Source organism: Mesocricetus auratus, unplaced genomic scaffold (assembly GCF_017639785.1).
Source record: "Mesocricetus auratus isolate SY011 unplaced genomic scaffold, BCM_Maur_2.0 Super-Scaffold_100714, whole genome shotgun sequence".
Lineage (NCBI taxonomy): Eukaryota > Metazoa > Chordata > Mammalia > Rodentia > Cricetidae > Mesocricetus > Mesocricetus auratus.
Window position 1 is genome coordinate 10,274,717 of NW_024429270.1, and position 17,811 is coordinate 10,292,527.

At 39.1% G+C, this 17,811-nt stretch overlaps 1 protein-coding gene and 1 pseudogene across 4 annotated transcripts in view; one reads left to right on the top strand and one right to left on the bottom strand.

Annotated features, from left to right (window-relative positions):
* The window catches only part of Terb1 (telomere repeat binding bouquet formation protein 1), a 46,596-nt gene extending 29,639 nt beyond the window's left edge, over nucleotides 1-16,957 (bottom strand). The window contains exons 1-9 of one of the 4 annotated variants that reach the window (XM_021232163.2): nucleotides 16,546-16,957; nucleotides 14,927-14,983; nucleotides 9,161-9,271; nucleotides 8,124-8,252; nucleotides 7,079-7,210; nucleotides 5,938-5,998; nucleotides 5,742-5,857; nucleotides 5,521-5,643; nucleotides 703-855 (exon numbers count right to left, since the gene is read on the bottom strand). In XM_021232163.2, the coding sequence (XP_021087822.2) occupies nucleotides 703-855; nucleotides 5,521-5,643; nucleotides 5,742-5,857; nucleotides 5,938-5,998; nucleotides 7,079-7,210; nucleotides 8,124-8,252; nucleotides 9,161-9,271; nucleotides 14,927-14,957 (856 nt within the window). In that variant the 5' untranslated portion in view covers nucleotides 14,958-14,983; nucleotides 16,546-16,957. Of the gene's footprint in view, nucleotides 1-702; nucleotides 856-5,520; nucleotides 5,644-5,741; nucleotides 5,858-5,937; nucleotides 5,999-7,078; nucleotides 7,211-8,123; nucleotides 8,253-9,160; nucleotides 9,275-14,926; nucleotides 14,984-16,545 lie in introns of all 4 variants that reach the window. The other 3 variants (XM_021232161.2, XM_005078683.4, XM_021232159.2) reach the window with 3 other exon arrangements.
* Nucleotides 15,041-15,132, top strand: LOC121137922 (annotated as a pseudogene).
* Nucleotides 16,958-17,811: the final 854 nt, after the last annotated feature.

The window sequence follows — 17,811 nt, forward strand, 5'->3', positions numbered from 1 at the left end:
CTAGTTCTACTGTTCACTCATCACAAAGGCATGTTTTAATTTTTTAAGAGATATATATGTGTGTCTCTATATAAGTATATGCCATGCGAGGCCAGAAGATGTTGGATCCCCTGGAGCTAGAGTTACAGGTGGTTGTGAGCTGCCCAACTTGGGTGCTGGGAATCAAATTCATGTCCTCTAGAAAAGTAGCAAGAACTCTTAACTGCTGAACCACCACTCCAGTCCGAGTTTAATTATTTACATAATTGCTAAAATTTTGTGCACTGGGTTTTCCTATATCTCAATGTCTTTTGATTTGTCATTTAAATTTGTTTTATTAAAGTTGTTTTTTATTTTTAGACAAGGTCTCACTATGTTACCATGGCTGACCTGGAACTCAAGAGATACACTTGCCTCTGCCCCACAAATGCTGGAATAAAGGCATGTACTATACCACATCTAGCTCAAACAGCTTTTTAAGTAAAATAATGACTTAAGAATCATAAGATCTTATTTTGATTCTTATTAGACCTAAAGTTAAAGACGTAGATGTGCATTCTTAGGGGAGCTGTAACTTCTGATGGGAAAATAAGGAACCAGAATAGTCAATTTCTAAGATTCCTTTCCACTTGTAAGAAGCTGGAAATTTTGCTCCCAATAGTATTTAACGTGGCATTTCAACATTCCCCATGTTCAGTTTAAAAAAGCTCAGTTTTCACTCACAATTATTAGTAATACATGCATCCACGGTCTTTGTCACTACCACTGCAAGCTTAGCACTGGCAGAAGTATTGTGTGAATCAGACTCCAGCTGCACAAGAACTTGAGACAAAACATCCAGTCCACCAGAAGATACAAAGCAGTTCTGAACATGTGCTTAAGGAATAAAGAAGAAAAACATTAATATTTCAAAAAAGGCAAGTATGGTTTCATTCAATTATTTTACATTAAATACTTTCAATTTGACTTTTCAAGTACTGAGACTCTCAAAAATTACAGAATTAAAATTCTATTTATATGCATATATGCACACACATCCACACATATCAAAACCTCCCCTTGACATGGAACAATTATATGTATAGTAGGATAGTACTTAGTTTTGTGTAGGAGATCTTTTATTTCATTTCTGAGAACTAGAGAGTTCTGTGGTATGATTAAACCACTATGAATAAATTATTAAACAAGTGTTTCAATAGCACTATAAAGAAGAGATTTAGTAGGGGCAAGGAATGGAAAAGCAGTCTAGGTCTATCATTTTAACCCTGTAAAGACAAAGGAAAAAAGGTAAGTTGTAGCCTGGATTCACAGCAGGACCCTCACAACATGATAACAATGAAAGATCAGATTCATTCATTTATCTTGGTATTATAATTAGCAATTGCTTTCTAAATTCCAATGTAAATATCTCCTGAGTGAATTGGGAGCATGGGGGGGATTAGGAGAAAGAGAAGGGGAGAAGAGAAGGGAAGAGGAAGACAGGAAAGAGCAGGAAGATGAGTCAGGGGAAGAATAGAGGAGAGTAAGAAAAGAGATACCATAATAGAGGGAGTCATTATAGGTTTAAAGAGAAATCTGGCACGAGGGAAATGTCCAGAGATGTTCAAGGATAACCTCAACTAACAATATAAGCAATAGTGCCTTAAATGCCTTTCTCTGATGAGATTGATGACTACCTTATATGCCATCTTAGAGCCTTCATCCAGTAGCTGATGGAATCAGAAGCAGACACCCACAGCTAAACACTGAGCTGAACCCTGGAATCCAGTTGCAGAGAGGGAGGAGTGATGAGCAAAGAGGTCAAGACCAGGCTGGAGAAAACCACAGAAACAGCTGACCTGAACAAGGGGGAGCTCAAGGACCCTAGACTGATAGCTGGGAAACCAGCATAGGGCTGTTCCAGACCCCCTGAACATGGATGTCAGTTTGGAGGTCTGGTTAATCTATGCAACCTCTTGCAGTGGATCAGTATTTATCCCTAGTACATGGACTCTGGAAGCCCACTCCACATAGAGGGATTCTCTCTCAGCCTAGACACACAGGGGAAAGGGTCTAGTCCCTGCTCCAAATGATATGACAGACTTCAATGATCCTCCATGGAAGGCCTCACCCTCCCTGGGGAGCAGAAAGGGGATGGGATGGGGGTCAGTGGGGGGGTCAGGGTAGGAGGGGAGGGAGAGGGAACAGGGATTAACATGTAAAACAAGCTTGTTTCTAATTTAAATTTTAAAAAGGAAAAAAATGTACACTTTCATTATGGAATAACTTTTTGGTTTTACCCACCACCAAAACCAAAATATTCGGCACACAGTTAGAACTAGAAAAACATACTTGAGAACTAGAAAAAAAATTCTAATATATCATTGGTCAAAGATTCAGTGCCAGATAAACACATATATACAAAATGTATGTTTATATATATATTACACATATATATTATTGAGACAAGGTCTCACTATATACCCTAGGCTTGCTTCACTCTTGCTGCTTCTTCCCCAATGATATCATATAGGCATGTGCCACCATGCCCTAGTTTGAAAATAATGAGCCGTATCCCCTGAAGCTCTGAAGCCAGTATCTCTACAGCTTCTACCCTAGAAACAGGCTTATGACCAATGACAAAATTCTGTCACAAAACTTTTTCCCAGTTTAGTCTAGTTCCAAGGATGATTATTTAAAATCCGAGATGATTAAAAGCAAAAATTAATTTTTATTATAAATAAGAGATATTAACATAAAATGATATAATATCCTAACACTCTTCACTTATTTATTTGGTGCTAATGACTGAAATCAGAAACGTGTACACAGAATGTAAGACTCTGCCACTGCTGGAGAGATGGCTCAGAGGTTAAGACCACTGGCTCTTCTTCCATAGGATCCAGGTTCAATTCCCAGCACACACATGATGGCTCACAACTGTCCATAATTCCACCTCCAGGGGATCTGACACCCTTGCACATACACACATGCAGGCAAAACATCAACGTACATAAAATGAATAAATCACTTTTAAAAAAAGACCTTGCCAGTGAGCTACATTTCACACATACTTTGTGTTAATTAACTTTATTTTTGGAGACAGTCTCATGTAGTTCAGGGTGGTACTGAACTCCTAATGTTGCTAAAACTGACCTTTAACTCCTGATTTTCCTGCTCCCACCAATGCTGGGATTACAAGTTTGTACCACTATCTTAGAAAGAAACTGAAACATTTTACAATGTAATAAAATTATGTTTTTATTTATATGGGAATATATTTTTATTTACATTTGTTTACGTGGGAGGGTGGAAACTGAATATGCCATGGAGTGCATAAGGAAGTCAGAGAACAACTTGTAGAAGTTGGTTCTTACTTTACACCATCTTAGGAATGAACTCAATGTTAGGCTTGGCAGCAATTTCCCCACCAATTTCATTGGCCTTAAAATAAACAAGTCAGGCAGTGATGGTGCATGCCTTTAATCCCAGCACTCCAGAGGCAGAGGAAGGTGGATCTCTGTGAGTTCAAGGCCAGCTTGGTCAGAGTGAGTTCCAGGAGAGTGAAATATACACAGGGAAACCCCATCTCAAAAAAAAAAAAAGTCGAAACAAAAAACCCTTCACTTAAATTTTTTTTACATTCATTCATGTGCGTGTGTACACATGTGGAGGTCAGAGGACAACTTTCAGAACATGGTTTTCAACTTATATGATATGAATCCTGGGGATTGAACTCAGATAGCCAGCTTTAATGGTAAGGCTTTTACCTGCTGAGCTATGCTGCCATCTTGTTTATTTTTTTTCTTTTGGGGGCAGCAGTGGCATGGTTTTTGAGACAAACTGTCTCAAAACTCACTGCAGATCAGGCTGGCCTTGGAACTCACAGAGATTAGCCTGTCTCTGCCTCCCGAGTGCTGGGATTAAAGGCAAGTACTACAATTGCCTGGCTTGCTATCTTGGTTTTAAGGACAAGCACACATTTTCAATATTATAGTGACTACAAAACAGCTTCTTTATGAAATATTTTTAATTTTTTTCAAAAAGGAAGGTTTTGTTCTTGTTTGTGGTCTTCAAAATCTAGTTTTTTTCTTTATTTTTTTGAGATGAAGCATCATGTAGCCCAACACCTTCTTCTGGACTCTGTGGGTGCCTGCATGAATGTAGTGCATATACAGACAAGCAAGCACCCTACTCATGAGCGTTATAAATCTCCTCACAACTTAGATGTTATTGCTGCAACATTTTGCTGTGTTAGTCAACTTTACCACAGTGACATCATACTTAAGATAACTTACAGGGAAAAAAGTTTACTTTTGGGCCATCGTTTAATGGTTACAGTCTATATATAGACTGGGGCTCTGGAGCCTATGGCAAGGCAACACACATCATAGTAGGACATAACTACACGATAAAGGGAACTGATCACCCGGTGGAGCCAGGGAGGAAGAAACAGAGAGAATCCAGGGTTCTTACATTCTCTTCAATGGTACATCTCTTTTTTGTTTGTTTTTTGTTTTTTGAGACAGGGTTTCTCTGTGACTTTGGAGGCTGTCCTGGAACTAGCTCTCGTAGACCAGGCTGGCCTCGAACTCACAGAGATCTGCTTGCCTCTGCCTCCTGAGTGCTGGGATTAAAGGCTTGTGCCACCACAGCCAGGCTTTGAAATCCAGTCTTTAATAACCACATATGTGACTATCAGTCATCTTTTCAAGGTTTGTTGTTGTTGTTCATTTTAAAATTGCATTATGCTCTGACTAGAGAAGCAGATCAGTGCCTTGCTTAGGCATCACCAGAAAAGCTTCCTCCTCCCGCAGATGAAAAGAAACACAGAGACCCATAGCCAGACAGAATGCAGAGTGAGAGACCTTTGAATACTCAGCCCTAAATGGGATATCTCTATATCTCTACCAAATCCATCCTCTCGGGGCTCAGGAAACCCCTAAGAATAAGTGGTGGAAAGAGTGTAAGAGCCAGAGGGGATGGAGCACATCAAAACAACAAGTCCCTCTAAATCAACAAGAGCAAAGCTCATACAAACTCACAGAGATGGAGACAGCATGCACAGGACCTGCACAGGTCTGCAACAGGTCCTCTGAAGATATGCTATGGCTTCTAGTTGAGCATTTTTATGGGATTCCTGAGTACGAAACCAAGAGAGTCTCTGATTCTTCTATCTTCTCTTTTCCTCCTATTTGTCTTACCCAACTCTGTTGTGATAGTTTTTATTTTATCTTATAGAGTTTATTTTGTTATAATTTTTTAAATGTTAAGGAATAAATACTACTAAATATAAAAATTGTATTTATTATAATGGCACTGTGAGTGTGCATGCACTATAGCAGTCAGAGAACAATTTTGGGGAGTCAGTTCTCTCCTTGGACCTTTACACAGGCCAGCCAGGACGACACAGTGAGACCTTATCTCACACAAAAATCTAAGTACTTCTATAATGGTCTAATGTAGAAGCATCAAAATCATTCATTGAATTTAATAGCTTTCTGTTATGCTTCTAAATACAGTTCCTAATGTACAACCTATAACAAAATAATGAATACTTACTATTATTTGCAAGAGTAAGTCCAATAAATGAGCATATAGGGCGAATTATCTCAGGTCTCATGCAATTCATTAGCCATTCATTAGCATATGGAAAAAGTGAACAACAAAGCATTTGATTCTCATCTGAAAGAAGGAAAGCCAACCATGTTTTATTTTGACTTTTGCAAAATATTAGTCACCATTTGTTTTTATATTTGTATTTAAATAGTTGAAATAATTACCATTTTGAGGATTGTTGACACAGACACACAGAGTACTGCATACTGAAGACCACAACAGATAACTCTGGAAAACATTATTATCTGACAGATTCAACTCATAATTTGGAAGAACTGTCCTATTGGGTTAAAAAGAAAAGGTAATACATTACAAATTCACTAATGTCCTAAACAATGAGTAATAAGACATTTTACTTACCTGAACAACTGTGACAGGACTTCAATACAACCTGTTTCTCTTATAAGCGTTTGTCCATTTCCTTAAAAATAGACATATTACATGAATATGACTTTAATTTAGAAATTATTTTATAGAAATTAAGATATTTAAAAATATTTTAATTAGCTTTTAAGATACTTTAAAGTATTATAAAGTATACAGAATTACAGTTTTATTATGGAAAATATACTATTCTCAGCAACTTACATCATTCAGTTTTCCTCTATAAATTACAAAATGCTTAAGCAATAGTTTTTTTTAAAAATAAACGGATTGGAGAGTTGGCTCAGTCAGTAAAGTGGCAGCATAAAGAACTAAGTTTGGCCCCAGCACCCTTGTAAAAAATAAACAAAAAGTCAGGCACAGTAGCTTGTGTCTGATCCCTGGGGCTTGCTGGGCAGTCAGTCTAATCAAATTGGAAAGCTCCAGAGGTCCTATCAAAAAAAAAAGTAGAAATTGCTTGAGGAAGGTACACAGCATCAACCTCTAGGTTCTACACCAAGCACACACACATGTATATGTTCACATGCAAAGTCCTAACTAGACTATATTTTCAACTTTTCTTTCATTTTTTAGGATCTTTCGAGACAGGGTTTCTCTGTGTAGCTTCGGAGACTGTCCTGGAACTAGCTCTTGTAAATCAGGCTGGTCTCGAACTCACAGAGATCCACCTGCCTCTGCTCCCAAATGCTGGGACTAAAGGTGTGCACCACCACTGCCAGGCTTATTTTCAATAAATCTAAAATTATCCCCAAATAAATACCATTGAGGCTTAATACAGTAAATCTTGTAACAAAATGATCAATTCAATGAAAAGACAACCAGTTAAGTAAATACTTGTTTTTCTTTGTAAAGATTAAGTAGTACAAATAATTTCACTATTTCTTAAAACTAACAAATATCATGTGATTAAATGTATACTATCAATTCCTTCCTTAGAGGTAGTAGCTCTTGCATGTTAATGAGACCAAAAACTCACTAATATATTTGGGAAGTAGAGGCAGGTGAAACTGTCTTTAAAAAAAGGCACTGATATAACAAGAATGACTAAAAATTATTAATGACTATTCCATAGAATATATTAAAATGTTTTTAAGTATTCATAAAAGAATGTACTTACTATTATTTGAAACCAGAACCAAAAGAACATAGATGGACATTCTTTTCAAATTAGTGTTTGAGTCATTATTAGATAAGAGCAAAGTTAAATCTTGAAATAACTCTGAAGTACATAAAGTTTGCTGACAGTAAACTGAAACATAAAATACAATTTTCATTTTAATATATTAGCACAAAAAATACATTGAACAAAATACAAAGTTGTCAAACTAGGATGCTTCTTAACTAGATGTCATTTAATTGATATATACTACAAACAATAAAATCTATGAAAACTTGTATATGCTTACTTAACAAACCAAACTAGCAATATTTAAAAATTTTAAATTTACATTTATTCATTTACTTGTGTGTGTGTGCACATGTGCATAAGTGTTTGTGCCCACCAACAGGTACAGACATGCCACAATGCTCTTATGGATCATAGGACAACTTATGGGAGTTAGTTCTTTCTTTCCTTTATATGAGTTCCACACATGAAACTCAGGCAAGCACCTTTAACTACTAAGCCATCTAGCCAGCCCCAAACCAGGAATATCTTAATCAAAATGACTTGATCTAAGCTCCAAAGCAAACATAAAATACTCCAGAATTGCCAATAAAATCCCAACCAAATAAAAAATGAAAATCAGACCAAGTAGAAGTGAAAAGTGAGGCCAAGTAAGACAAGCAAAGAACAAAGCAAGAAAAAAAACTTTAAAAAATTCAACTATCTGCTTGGGAAAACAGGGACAAGCAATATTTATGGTATCTCTTAAGATGTTTGACGGTGCAAAAGTCTTTCAAAGTTCAAAATAACACTAAGCATGCTGCAATCCCAATACTTAGGAAGCAAAACAGGAGAACTATGCATTCAGGGTCATCCTGTGTTTTATAGTAACCTTGACTCAAAAAAGAAAAAGAAAACCATAGGAAACAAACAAAATAACCCTGAAAAATGAGATTCAAGTCAGGTGTTGTGGTATTCACCTTTAAATAAAGAGATAAAATTTAAATATTCATTTAAAATTATTTTAATGACATAAAAATAAAATTTTATATTTTACCATTTTCTTCTGCAATAGATCCTAATGTGTATAAGGCTGCTTCTTTTACCATGCTATGCTCACTTGACTTTGCAAGATTCTGTACAAACATCAAACCACCAATTTCCCGGAAATAGATACCTGCATCACCTGTAGGATTTGCAGATAAAACAAGATAGAAATTATAATTATTCAGTTAAGGATAAAAGAATCAAATGGTTAACACATACATGAAGTAGAAGAGAAACAGCCATGTATATTAATATATTACAGTACTACAAAACTGGAATCAGAGTGGGTTGTGATGGTACATATGTGTAATCCCAGTGCTGGAGAGGCTCCTCTCTGTCAGGAGGATCAAGAGTTTAAGGTCAGCCCGTTGTGTTTTTTTTTTTTTTTTAACTCTTTCTCTTTGGGCTCTTTTGCTCTTTTGGGGCCTGCCACCAACCTCCCAAATAAATCACACACATGGAGGCCTTTTCTTTCTTATAAAAGCCCAGCCTTAGCGTGGCTTGTTTCTTGCCAGCTCTTCTTAAATTATCCTACCTTTTGCCTCTGGGCTTTTTCCTTTTCTTACTTCTGTACATCTTACTTTCACTTTTACTCCAAGGCTGGTTGACTGGGTAGCTGGCCCCTGGCATCCTCCTCTCCTTGTTCTAGCTTGCTCCTTTCTTCCTCTTCCTATATTTCTCCTCCTATTTATTCTCTCTGCCTGCCAACCTGCCTATCTTTTCTCCTGCCTCGCAATTGGCCATTCAGCTCTTTATTAGATCATCAGGTGTTTTACACAGGCAAAGTTAAACAAATGCAGCACAAACAAAAGAAACACATCTTTACATCGTTAAACAAATGTTCCAGAGCATAAACAAATTTAATACACCTTAAAACGATATTCTGCAACACCAGCCTGTGTTACTTGAGGATATAAGATGAAAGAAAAAGAGAGAAGAGAGGGAAAGGAAGGCACAGACTGAAAGAGAGAGATGAAGGAAGGGAGGGAAAAGGGGAAAAGAAGAGAAAAACAAGAATCATGAATACAATTCATTATTATATCTTACTGTTTTGTTGACAAACTGAATGAATAGTGATCAAAACTTCCTTTTGTGACAAAGGGTTGCCCATGTGATACTTCAGACATTCCAACAATAAATTCAGGTCTGTCTTCATTTCTACTGGAGAAAATATTTTAAAACCAAAGTTTTCTTTCAAAGATCAATAATTCCAATTTCATTCATAATTATACACCTTTGAAATACTTGCTTTTTAAAATAGGCATATACTTGCTTTATAATCTAAGAAAGATATATTAAAAAGGTATTTTAAGTGAGCTGATATTTTAAATGAAAATACAACAGAAGTTATAGGATGCTAATAAAGCAGTATTTATGAGGAAATTTCTAGTTCTAAATGTCTATGTTAGAAAAGAAAGTGGTTCCTAAATCAATGACTTTAGCTTCCACCTTAACAAACTAAAAAAAGGGCAAATTCAGCTCAAAGTAAACAAGGAAAAAATGTATAAAGACAAAAGCTGAACTCAGTGAAACAGTGGGGTCAGAGAGATTGCTCGGTGGTTAAGAGCACTGGCTGCCCTCCAGAGGACCAGGGTTCAATTCCCAACATTTACATGACAGTTCACAATTGTCTGTAACCTAGTGTCAGGGGATCCAACATTGTCTTCTGACCTCACTCAGATATCAGGCATCAGGCATGCACAGACATATGTACAAGCAAAATACATCTATACACATAAAAATAAATTTTTTTACATTAAAAAGAGAACGCTCTTTAAAAAGATCAATGAAACTGATAATTATCTAGTCAGGCTAATTTTTATAAATGAGTATAGATGCAAATAACCAATATTAAATGAGAGAAGAGCCAGGTATGATGACTCAACGCTTATAATCCCAACATTTAGGATGCTGAGGCAGAAGCATTTCCACAAATTCAAGAGCTACATAGTGAGTTCCAGGCAGCCTAAGCTACAGAGAGAGACATTATAAACGAATAACCACTACAGAGTCTGAAGATATTCAAAAGGAATATTATGTACAATTTCATACAGATTCAATGACTTAGATGAAATAGGAAAAACTGCTTTCAAAGATCATAAAACATCCAAACATCCAGGAACAGATTATCAGAATATCGTATTTATGAAAGAGGCTGAAATCATAGTAACAAAGCTTCTCACAATGAAAATTCCAGTTTCAGATGATTTCATTTGAAAACTCTACCAAACATTTAAAGAAGAAACCTTGTCTCGTAAAAACCAAAAAAAAAAAAAAAAAAAAAAAGAGCCTACGGTTCAGCCTCTTCAATAACCAGAGGCACACCACTATGCCTGGCTTCCCAATGTTTTGAGGTTGGCATTACCCTTGTACCAAAACCATTACCATTAGAAAGAGAAGACTATAGACCAATATCATTGATGAATATACATATAAAAATCTAGTAAGATATTTTAGTAAGTTGAATCCAACAATTTATGAACAATACATCATGCCCAAGTTGGTTTAGCCAAGGAATACAACATGAATTTCATATTCCAAAGATTTGTTATATTGAAAACCAGTCAATATAACATATCAAACTAAAATTCAAATCCTGTTTTACTAGGTAAATGAAATGACTTATAGGTGTTGGAATAACTTTTTGGTTTTAAAGTTTTTATTTCTTTTATATTGGCTTTAAAAGTATTGTATTACATTCATTCATTCATTTGTGAGGAGGCACATGTGGAGGTCAGAGGATATTTTGTAGGAATCTGTTCTCTTCGTCCACCATGTGGGTCCCAGGGATTAAGCTCAGGTTGTCAGACTTGGCAACAAGTGCCTTTACCAGCTGAGCCATCTGTCTTTGGCATAAATCTTGAACTAACATTTACAAGGGGTAGACTTAAAAATAAAAAGGCACATACTAAAAAAATCTATAATACATCAATCAATATTTAGTCTTCTACTTAAAAAAGAAATCACTTAGTGGGGTGGGAGCAAGAACTTGGGTTGGGATGTAAAATGAAAACAAAAAACGAAAAACAAAACCCCCCCAAAATATAGAATGAAATTAAAAAATCACCTCGCAATATGTTTCAATGAAACAATGTCATATGCAATTTTAAAGTTTTTTTTTATGTGCACCAGTATTTTGTCTGCATGTATGTCTGTGTGAGGATGCCAGAATCCCTGGAACTGGAGTTACAGACAGTTGTGAATTGCTGTGTTGGTGCTAGAAATTAAACCCAGGTCCTCTCCAAGAGCGGACAGTGCTCTTAACTGCTGAGCCATCTCTCCAGTACCATGATGCGATTTGTTATGAACAATATATAGTACAAAGGTTTTTTACTGAGTTGACCTTGGGCAACAGCCAGCAATTATTCATGAGTATTATACACATTAACAAATCTACAAGATGATAAGTTTGTAGGGATATCAGAGTCACATCAACAACACACCAAAGAAAAATTTAAATACGGTATGGTGCTTTTCAGTTCTGGACATAATATAGGACTTACTCCTCCACCCTTCAGCACTTCCTTCTCAGACTTTAAGATTTCCTATCACAGTATTTCCCTTCTTAGCCAAAGCACCTCCTTACATATAAAGTTACCACATTTCATCTTGATATAACCTTTTTGGGGAGCTGTGCAATCTAGTTCTTTTAATTCCCAAAGGGGGAAAAAAAAACAAAAACTGATGTGTACTCAATACCAAAAGCAGCAAGTAATAAAAGAAAATGTGACAGAATAGACCTAAATTTTTTAATTTTAATTTTATTTTTTTACAAGACAGACCTTGGCTGTCCTGGAACTTGCCATGTAGACCAGGCTGGCCTTGAACTCAAGAGATCCACCTGCCTCTACATCCTTGCCTCCTGAGTGCTGGGATTAAAGGCATGTGCCACAATCTGGCTGTTTTGGGGCTTGGGAGGTTTTGTTTTTGTTGCTTGTTTTAGATAGGACCTCACTAGTAGATCTGGCTGTCCTGGAACTCACTATACTGACTAGCATGAACTCAAACTTGCAGAAAGGCATGCTTGCCATCACCCCCGGTTTAAAATTTAAAGCAAAATTTTAAGTTTCAGAATACTATACAGAATACAAAAGTGGCTCAATCTAGAAGGAAATATTTTCAAACCAGGTATTCAATAAGAGCTTGTGTTAATCCCAGGACCTGCATGGCTGTCCACAGCTGTCTCTAGTTTCAGGGTATCTGATGTAGCCTTCTAACCTCTGTGGGCAATAGGAATGCAATTGGTACAAATATACATGCAAGTAAAATATCCATATACGTAAAACTTTCTAAATTAGTGTATATGGGGGCATGTAGAGATCAGAGGGCAATTGTAGAAGTTGGTTTACTCGTTCTACTGTGTGGATCGTGGAGAACAAACTCATGTTGTCAGGTTTATGATCTTTACCCACTGAGCCATCTCACCAACCTCCCCACAGCTTCAGCCTGCTATCTGCCCATCTGTCTGTCTGTCTTATCTACCTAGTCTTAATCTGGCCCAGGCTGGTCTCAGTCTTGCTATCAGCTAAAGATGAACTCTTGCTCCTTCTGCCTCCACATCTTCACTTCTACAATTCCTCTCAAACCCATACCTGGGAGTAGCCTGACTCTACCAGCAAGGTCTCCTGCAGACCTCAGGTCATGCTCATTATCTTTGCATCCCTATATAGCTTCCCAGCTTCTACTTCTCAACCCTCTATAAAGCTTCTTGAAGCTGGTGTAGTGCTGCATGACTTTAATCCCAGCACTAGGAGGCAGGCAGATCCCTGAGTTCAGGGTCAGCCTGCTCTACAAAGTGAGTTCCAGGACAGCCAGGGTTATGCACAGAGAAACCCTGCCTTGAAAAATAAAAAATGAAAATACAAACAAAGACACAAAAACCCCAAAACAAAACTTCTTGAACTCTGCTGAGGCCTCTTTAACCCTTTGTAGCCAGACAAATAGGTTCACTATGTGGTATATAAGATGTGATCTCAGAGTTAATTTTATTAGTAGTTAATAAAAGAACATGGTTAAAAAGAAAAAGGACCTGGTTTTGCCTGGGCAGACTACTAATTAAAGTGGCACTATGTGGCAAATCAATGCCAATGAAGCCATCATACCTTGTGATCTTACTGATATTCAATAAATTTTGGGAATGGGGTTATGGTTCGGTGCTTGCCTAGCATAAACAAAGCTCCAGTTTCAATCTCCAAGACTACATAAAACAGGCATTATGGCAAATACTTATAATCCCAGCACTTGGGACTTGGGAGCAGGAAGATCAGAAGTTTAAGGCCATCTTGTGCCACATCATGAGCTTGAGGCCAGCCTGGACCGATGAGAGCCTGAGAAAAAACCAATTCTGACTTTGACTTTGTAGACAGGCACAAACATATTTATCTGCATTTCTGACAGCACCCTCACAACAATAAGCCACTATGTCTAGGGATCACTGTTCTTTTATAGTCTACCAGTAAATCAACTATCATATGCCCCGCTCCACCCCCAAACAGAGTCTCACTATATAGTCCTGGATGGTCTAAAACCGACATAAAGCAAGTGGCCTTGAACTCAAGAGATCTGCCTGTCTCTGCTTCCTTAGTGCTGGGATTAAAGGCATTCACCACCCACCACCTTGCCTGGCTCATATGCACTTAAGTGTCAGCATGACATTCTCCATGACTGCTTCCTCATGTCAGGAATTACATATGATGGGCATGAAGTAGGCGTCAATATGCATGCTATGCCATTGTAATTTCTTTCAAGTTAATATATACCATCTTGGATGGGATCTTTTTTTTTTTTTTTTTTTTTTTTTTTTTGGTTTTTACGAGACAGGGTTTCTCTGTATTGTTTAGGAGGCTATCGGTCCACCCCGGCCTCGAACTCACAGAGATCCGCCTGTCTCTGCCTCCCGAGTGCTGGGATTAAAGGCGTGCGCCACCACCGCCCGGCTTTGGATGGGATCTTATGAAGACCCAGGATGGAAGCAGGGCAGTGGTAGCACACACTTTTAAGGTAGAAGCAGGCTTCTGTGAGTTCAAGGCCAGTCTGGTCTACAGTGCGTTCCTGGACAGCCAAAACTACACAGAGAAACCCTATCTCAAAGGGGGCAGGGGCAAGGATGCTGCTGCACCTTCAATTAACCACAACACTTGGGAGGCAGAGGCAGGTGGATCTCTGTGAGTTCAAGGTCAGTCTGGTCTTCAAAGAAAGTTCTAGGACAGCCTCCAAACCTACAGAGAAACCCTGTCTCAAAAAACAAAAAAACAAAAAAGTTAGAAAGTAGGTAAACAACTTAGAAGCCTCAGGAAGTTCCTGAAACTAACCTGATATACTAGGCTCCTCCTGCCTCAAGCTTTATGGGGGTAAGGACTGCTGAGAAACAACAGACCAAAAGAGTTGCTTCAAAGAAGCTTAGACTAACTAAACTGTCTGGAAAGAAAGATCAACTGAACTACCTGAAAGATACTTTCCAACCTGTCAAGCTGCCTGTAGCTTTTATGAGCTATCGCCCATGCTGGGGTGGATTTTTGATGACACAGCTGCCTTTGAGTCATTTCTGCTTCCATACTCATATGGCTGTAAGTAACCCCAGTAAACTCACTGGCAAGTAGTATCTGCTGATATCCTTACTTTGTCTATTGGCAATTTCCAGTCTGGGATAAGTAGATGCTTATGTACCCCAGAAATAATGACATATATGTAAATTAATGCATGAGTTCATTTTCTTGAGGCTGTTAGATATGATACACACACAAATATACCCACAATTACACAACTATAAAATACATAAAATTAGTCCAATTACATGATTCAGGGATTCCTCACCTTGTACTTTCTTGGTATTCTCACTTTCCATGTTTGTCTTTTTTCCTTATATTTCATCTAGAAGATAGGGTATTTTTAGTTAGATCAGTTTCTAAGAAACCCTGGGCAGTATGTTTGCTTCAGTAGCACATACACTAAAATTGGAATGATACAGAGAAGATGAGCACTGCTCCTACACACAAACTCATGAAGCAGTCCATGTTAAACAAAACTGAAAGAATAGGATATTCTGGGCATGATGGTGCAAGTCTGAAATCTATAAGCAGGAAAGGGAGTGGCAGAAAGATCATGAGTTTGAAGCAGCTCTGAGCTACATATATGAAGTTCCAGGCCTGCCGGGAACTTTAGAAAGAAAGGGGGTGGGGGAGGTAAAAGATTGTCTCCAAACAAACAAACAAACAAATAAAATCCTCACAATGGGCGATCCCTGGGACCCACGTGGTAGGAGAAAAGAAACTCTCACTGGTTACCTTCTAACCATGCATGTGCTAACCCATACATATACACACGTGCATGTGAGTGCATGTGCGCGTGTACACACACACACACACACAGAGGTACATACACATATGTACAGAAACAGATACAACTAAAATAAATATTTACAGCAAAGTATCAGTTGTAATTTTCAAAAAGATAATTTTAAAATTATAAATAGCTCATTTTCCAAGCCAAAAGTATGTGCCAAATAAAGCAATTATGAAATGTTTTCAGTAATTTTGTGAAATGATACAAATTACCACCAACAATGAGATTTGGATAAAAAACAAAAACACAAGAACAGAAAGCACAATCCTTACAGGTTTTACTCACTCTCCAAAACAGTGTTTCTCAACCATGCTAATGCTTCGAAACCCTTTAATACAGTACCTCATATTGTGGTGATCCCCCAAACATAAAATCATCTCCTTGCTACTTCATAACTGTAATTTTGCTACTATTATGAATCGTAATGTAAATACCTGATATGCCACCCGAGGGGGTCACGCCCCACAGGTTGAGAACTACTGCTCCAAAACACTAAGGTCAAGTGAAAACTTTCCTAGGAAAACTAGTGGAGAAAATAAATAAGAAAACTGGCTGAGTATTTATTCTCCGCCCCTTTGGTCCTAGGGATAGGACTCAAGATAAAAATCTATCATTAAGCGACATACCCAGCTCCTGAAATTAGCTTCTCTAGAAACGTTCATTAAAACAACAAAAACAAAACCGAAAAACTATGTATCTTCCCTACCCCTCATGAGACAGAACATCTTTCTGGGTGGGGCTGGCAGAGCTGAAAAATCCTAGCGTTAACTTCTATTTGTAAGTTGTTCAAGGTGGACATCTCTGCCTTGGAATCATATACTGTGGAAAGTATCTCTAATAGGAGCAAATGCAAATTATGTAACTTGCACTATCAACTTTCTGCTTCAAAAGTTCAAAGGGATTAAAACAAGTCATTTAGGGCCCAAAAAATACTCTGGGGGTAACAGGAACACCTCAAGATGGACAGGATGGGGGGGCTGAAACCCTCACCTTAGCCCAGGTTCTTCTGCACCGAGTCCATCATCTTTCCACGGGTTAAGGCTGCCTCCCCCCTCCCGGTCTCTCACTCGAGGCTACGCGGCCTGGCTCACCTAAAGAGCTGAAGAAGTCTTCTAAGGAGGGGCGGCGGTCCAGTTCTCGGGGTACCCGGCACTGCTCCCACGCCTGGCTCTGGCAGACCTCCCGGGAGCAATCTCCCAGACCCCAAGGCTCGCGGTTCAGTTGATGTTCCCGGGACACGTGGTCCTGCCCTCGTTCTCACAAACGAAATCCCCTGTGGCCCCGACGCTTTCCACACATCACAATCACCTGGAGCAGCAGGGCGCGACTAATCCGAGTGGGATGACCTTCTCCCACTCTGCGGCCTGGCGCCAGCTCAGGAAAGCCCCTGTCCCCCTCAGCTCAGCGCGTCCCCTCGGGTGAGCCGGTTGAGGAGCGCCACGCCAGCACCATAGCTCTGGGAGCAGGAGCCCGCCTGCCCCAGAAGGCAAAGTTGGGCTGAGCTGCGGCAACTCCCGAAGCGGAGACCGTAGCCTTTCCCCGGGAGCCGCGAAGCTTCTCAGCCTCGCAGCAGCTCTGCCCTGAGGAAGCCCAGACTACGACGCCTGACTGGGTTTCCCTCCCAACACGAGGCAGGTTTACATCCGCTGGGCGGGACTTCCGGCCGGACACCTGCAGTCCCACAGCCTAGGCTCATAGCAGCAGCTGGCTGGTCGCTAGTGTACTGAGTGCAGGAGGTGGCCAGCGCGTGGTGCCCGGTTTTAGATGGGAGAATGTTACTATTTGAAGGTAATATACCCTTACCACCCCAGTATTTAGGACTTCCCTTCTTGGAAAAGGACATTTGCTCCCTCCTGACCTTGCCCAACGCCAGACTTTCTTCCACTACATTGGGCATTCCATGCAGCGTCACTGGGTGAATTCCTAAACCACAATTTTTGATTCTGCCCAAGCCAACCTCTCACTGTGTAGACTAAGAACCACAGCTCTTGAGTCTTAAATGTGGCCCAGGTGTAATGTTTCCTTTCTAGCAGAATCCATCCAATAGGGCTGTTGGAGATGGACGTGAGGTCCTGTCAGAGGGCAATCCAGGCTGTGGGAAAGTCATTTAATAAAGTAGACAGCCAAGCAAAAACGACACACTAGTATCCAAGAAAATGAAAGTCCTGGGAGCCCCGCGCCCCGCGCCCTTGTCAGATATAACAGCTTCTCACACAGGAGACGGCCTTTGATGGTATACAGCAGGCAGTTAAGAGTCTTCAGCTACTGTCACATGAACACGTTCAGCCAGCCACACAGAAGCCAGAAAATGAGCCTACTCCCATCTCTTTGTTTCTAGTTTGTTGTTATTCCTCTTC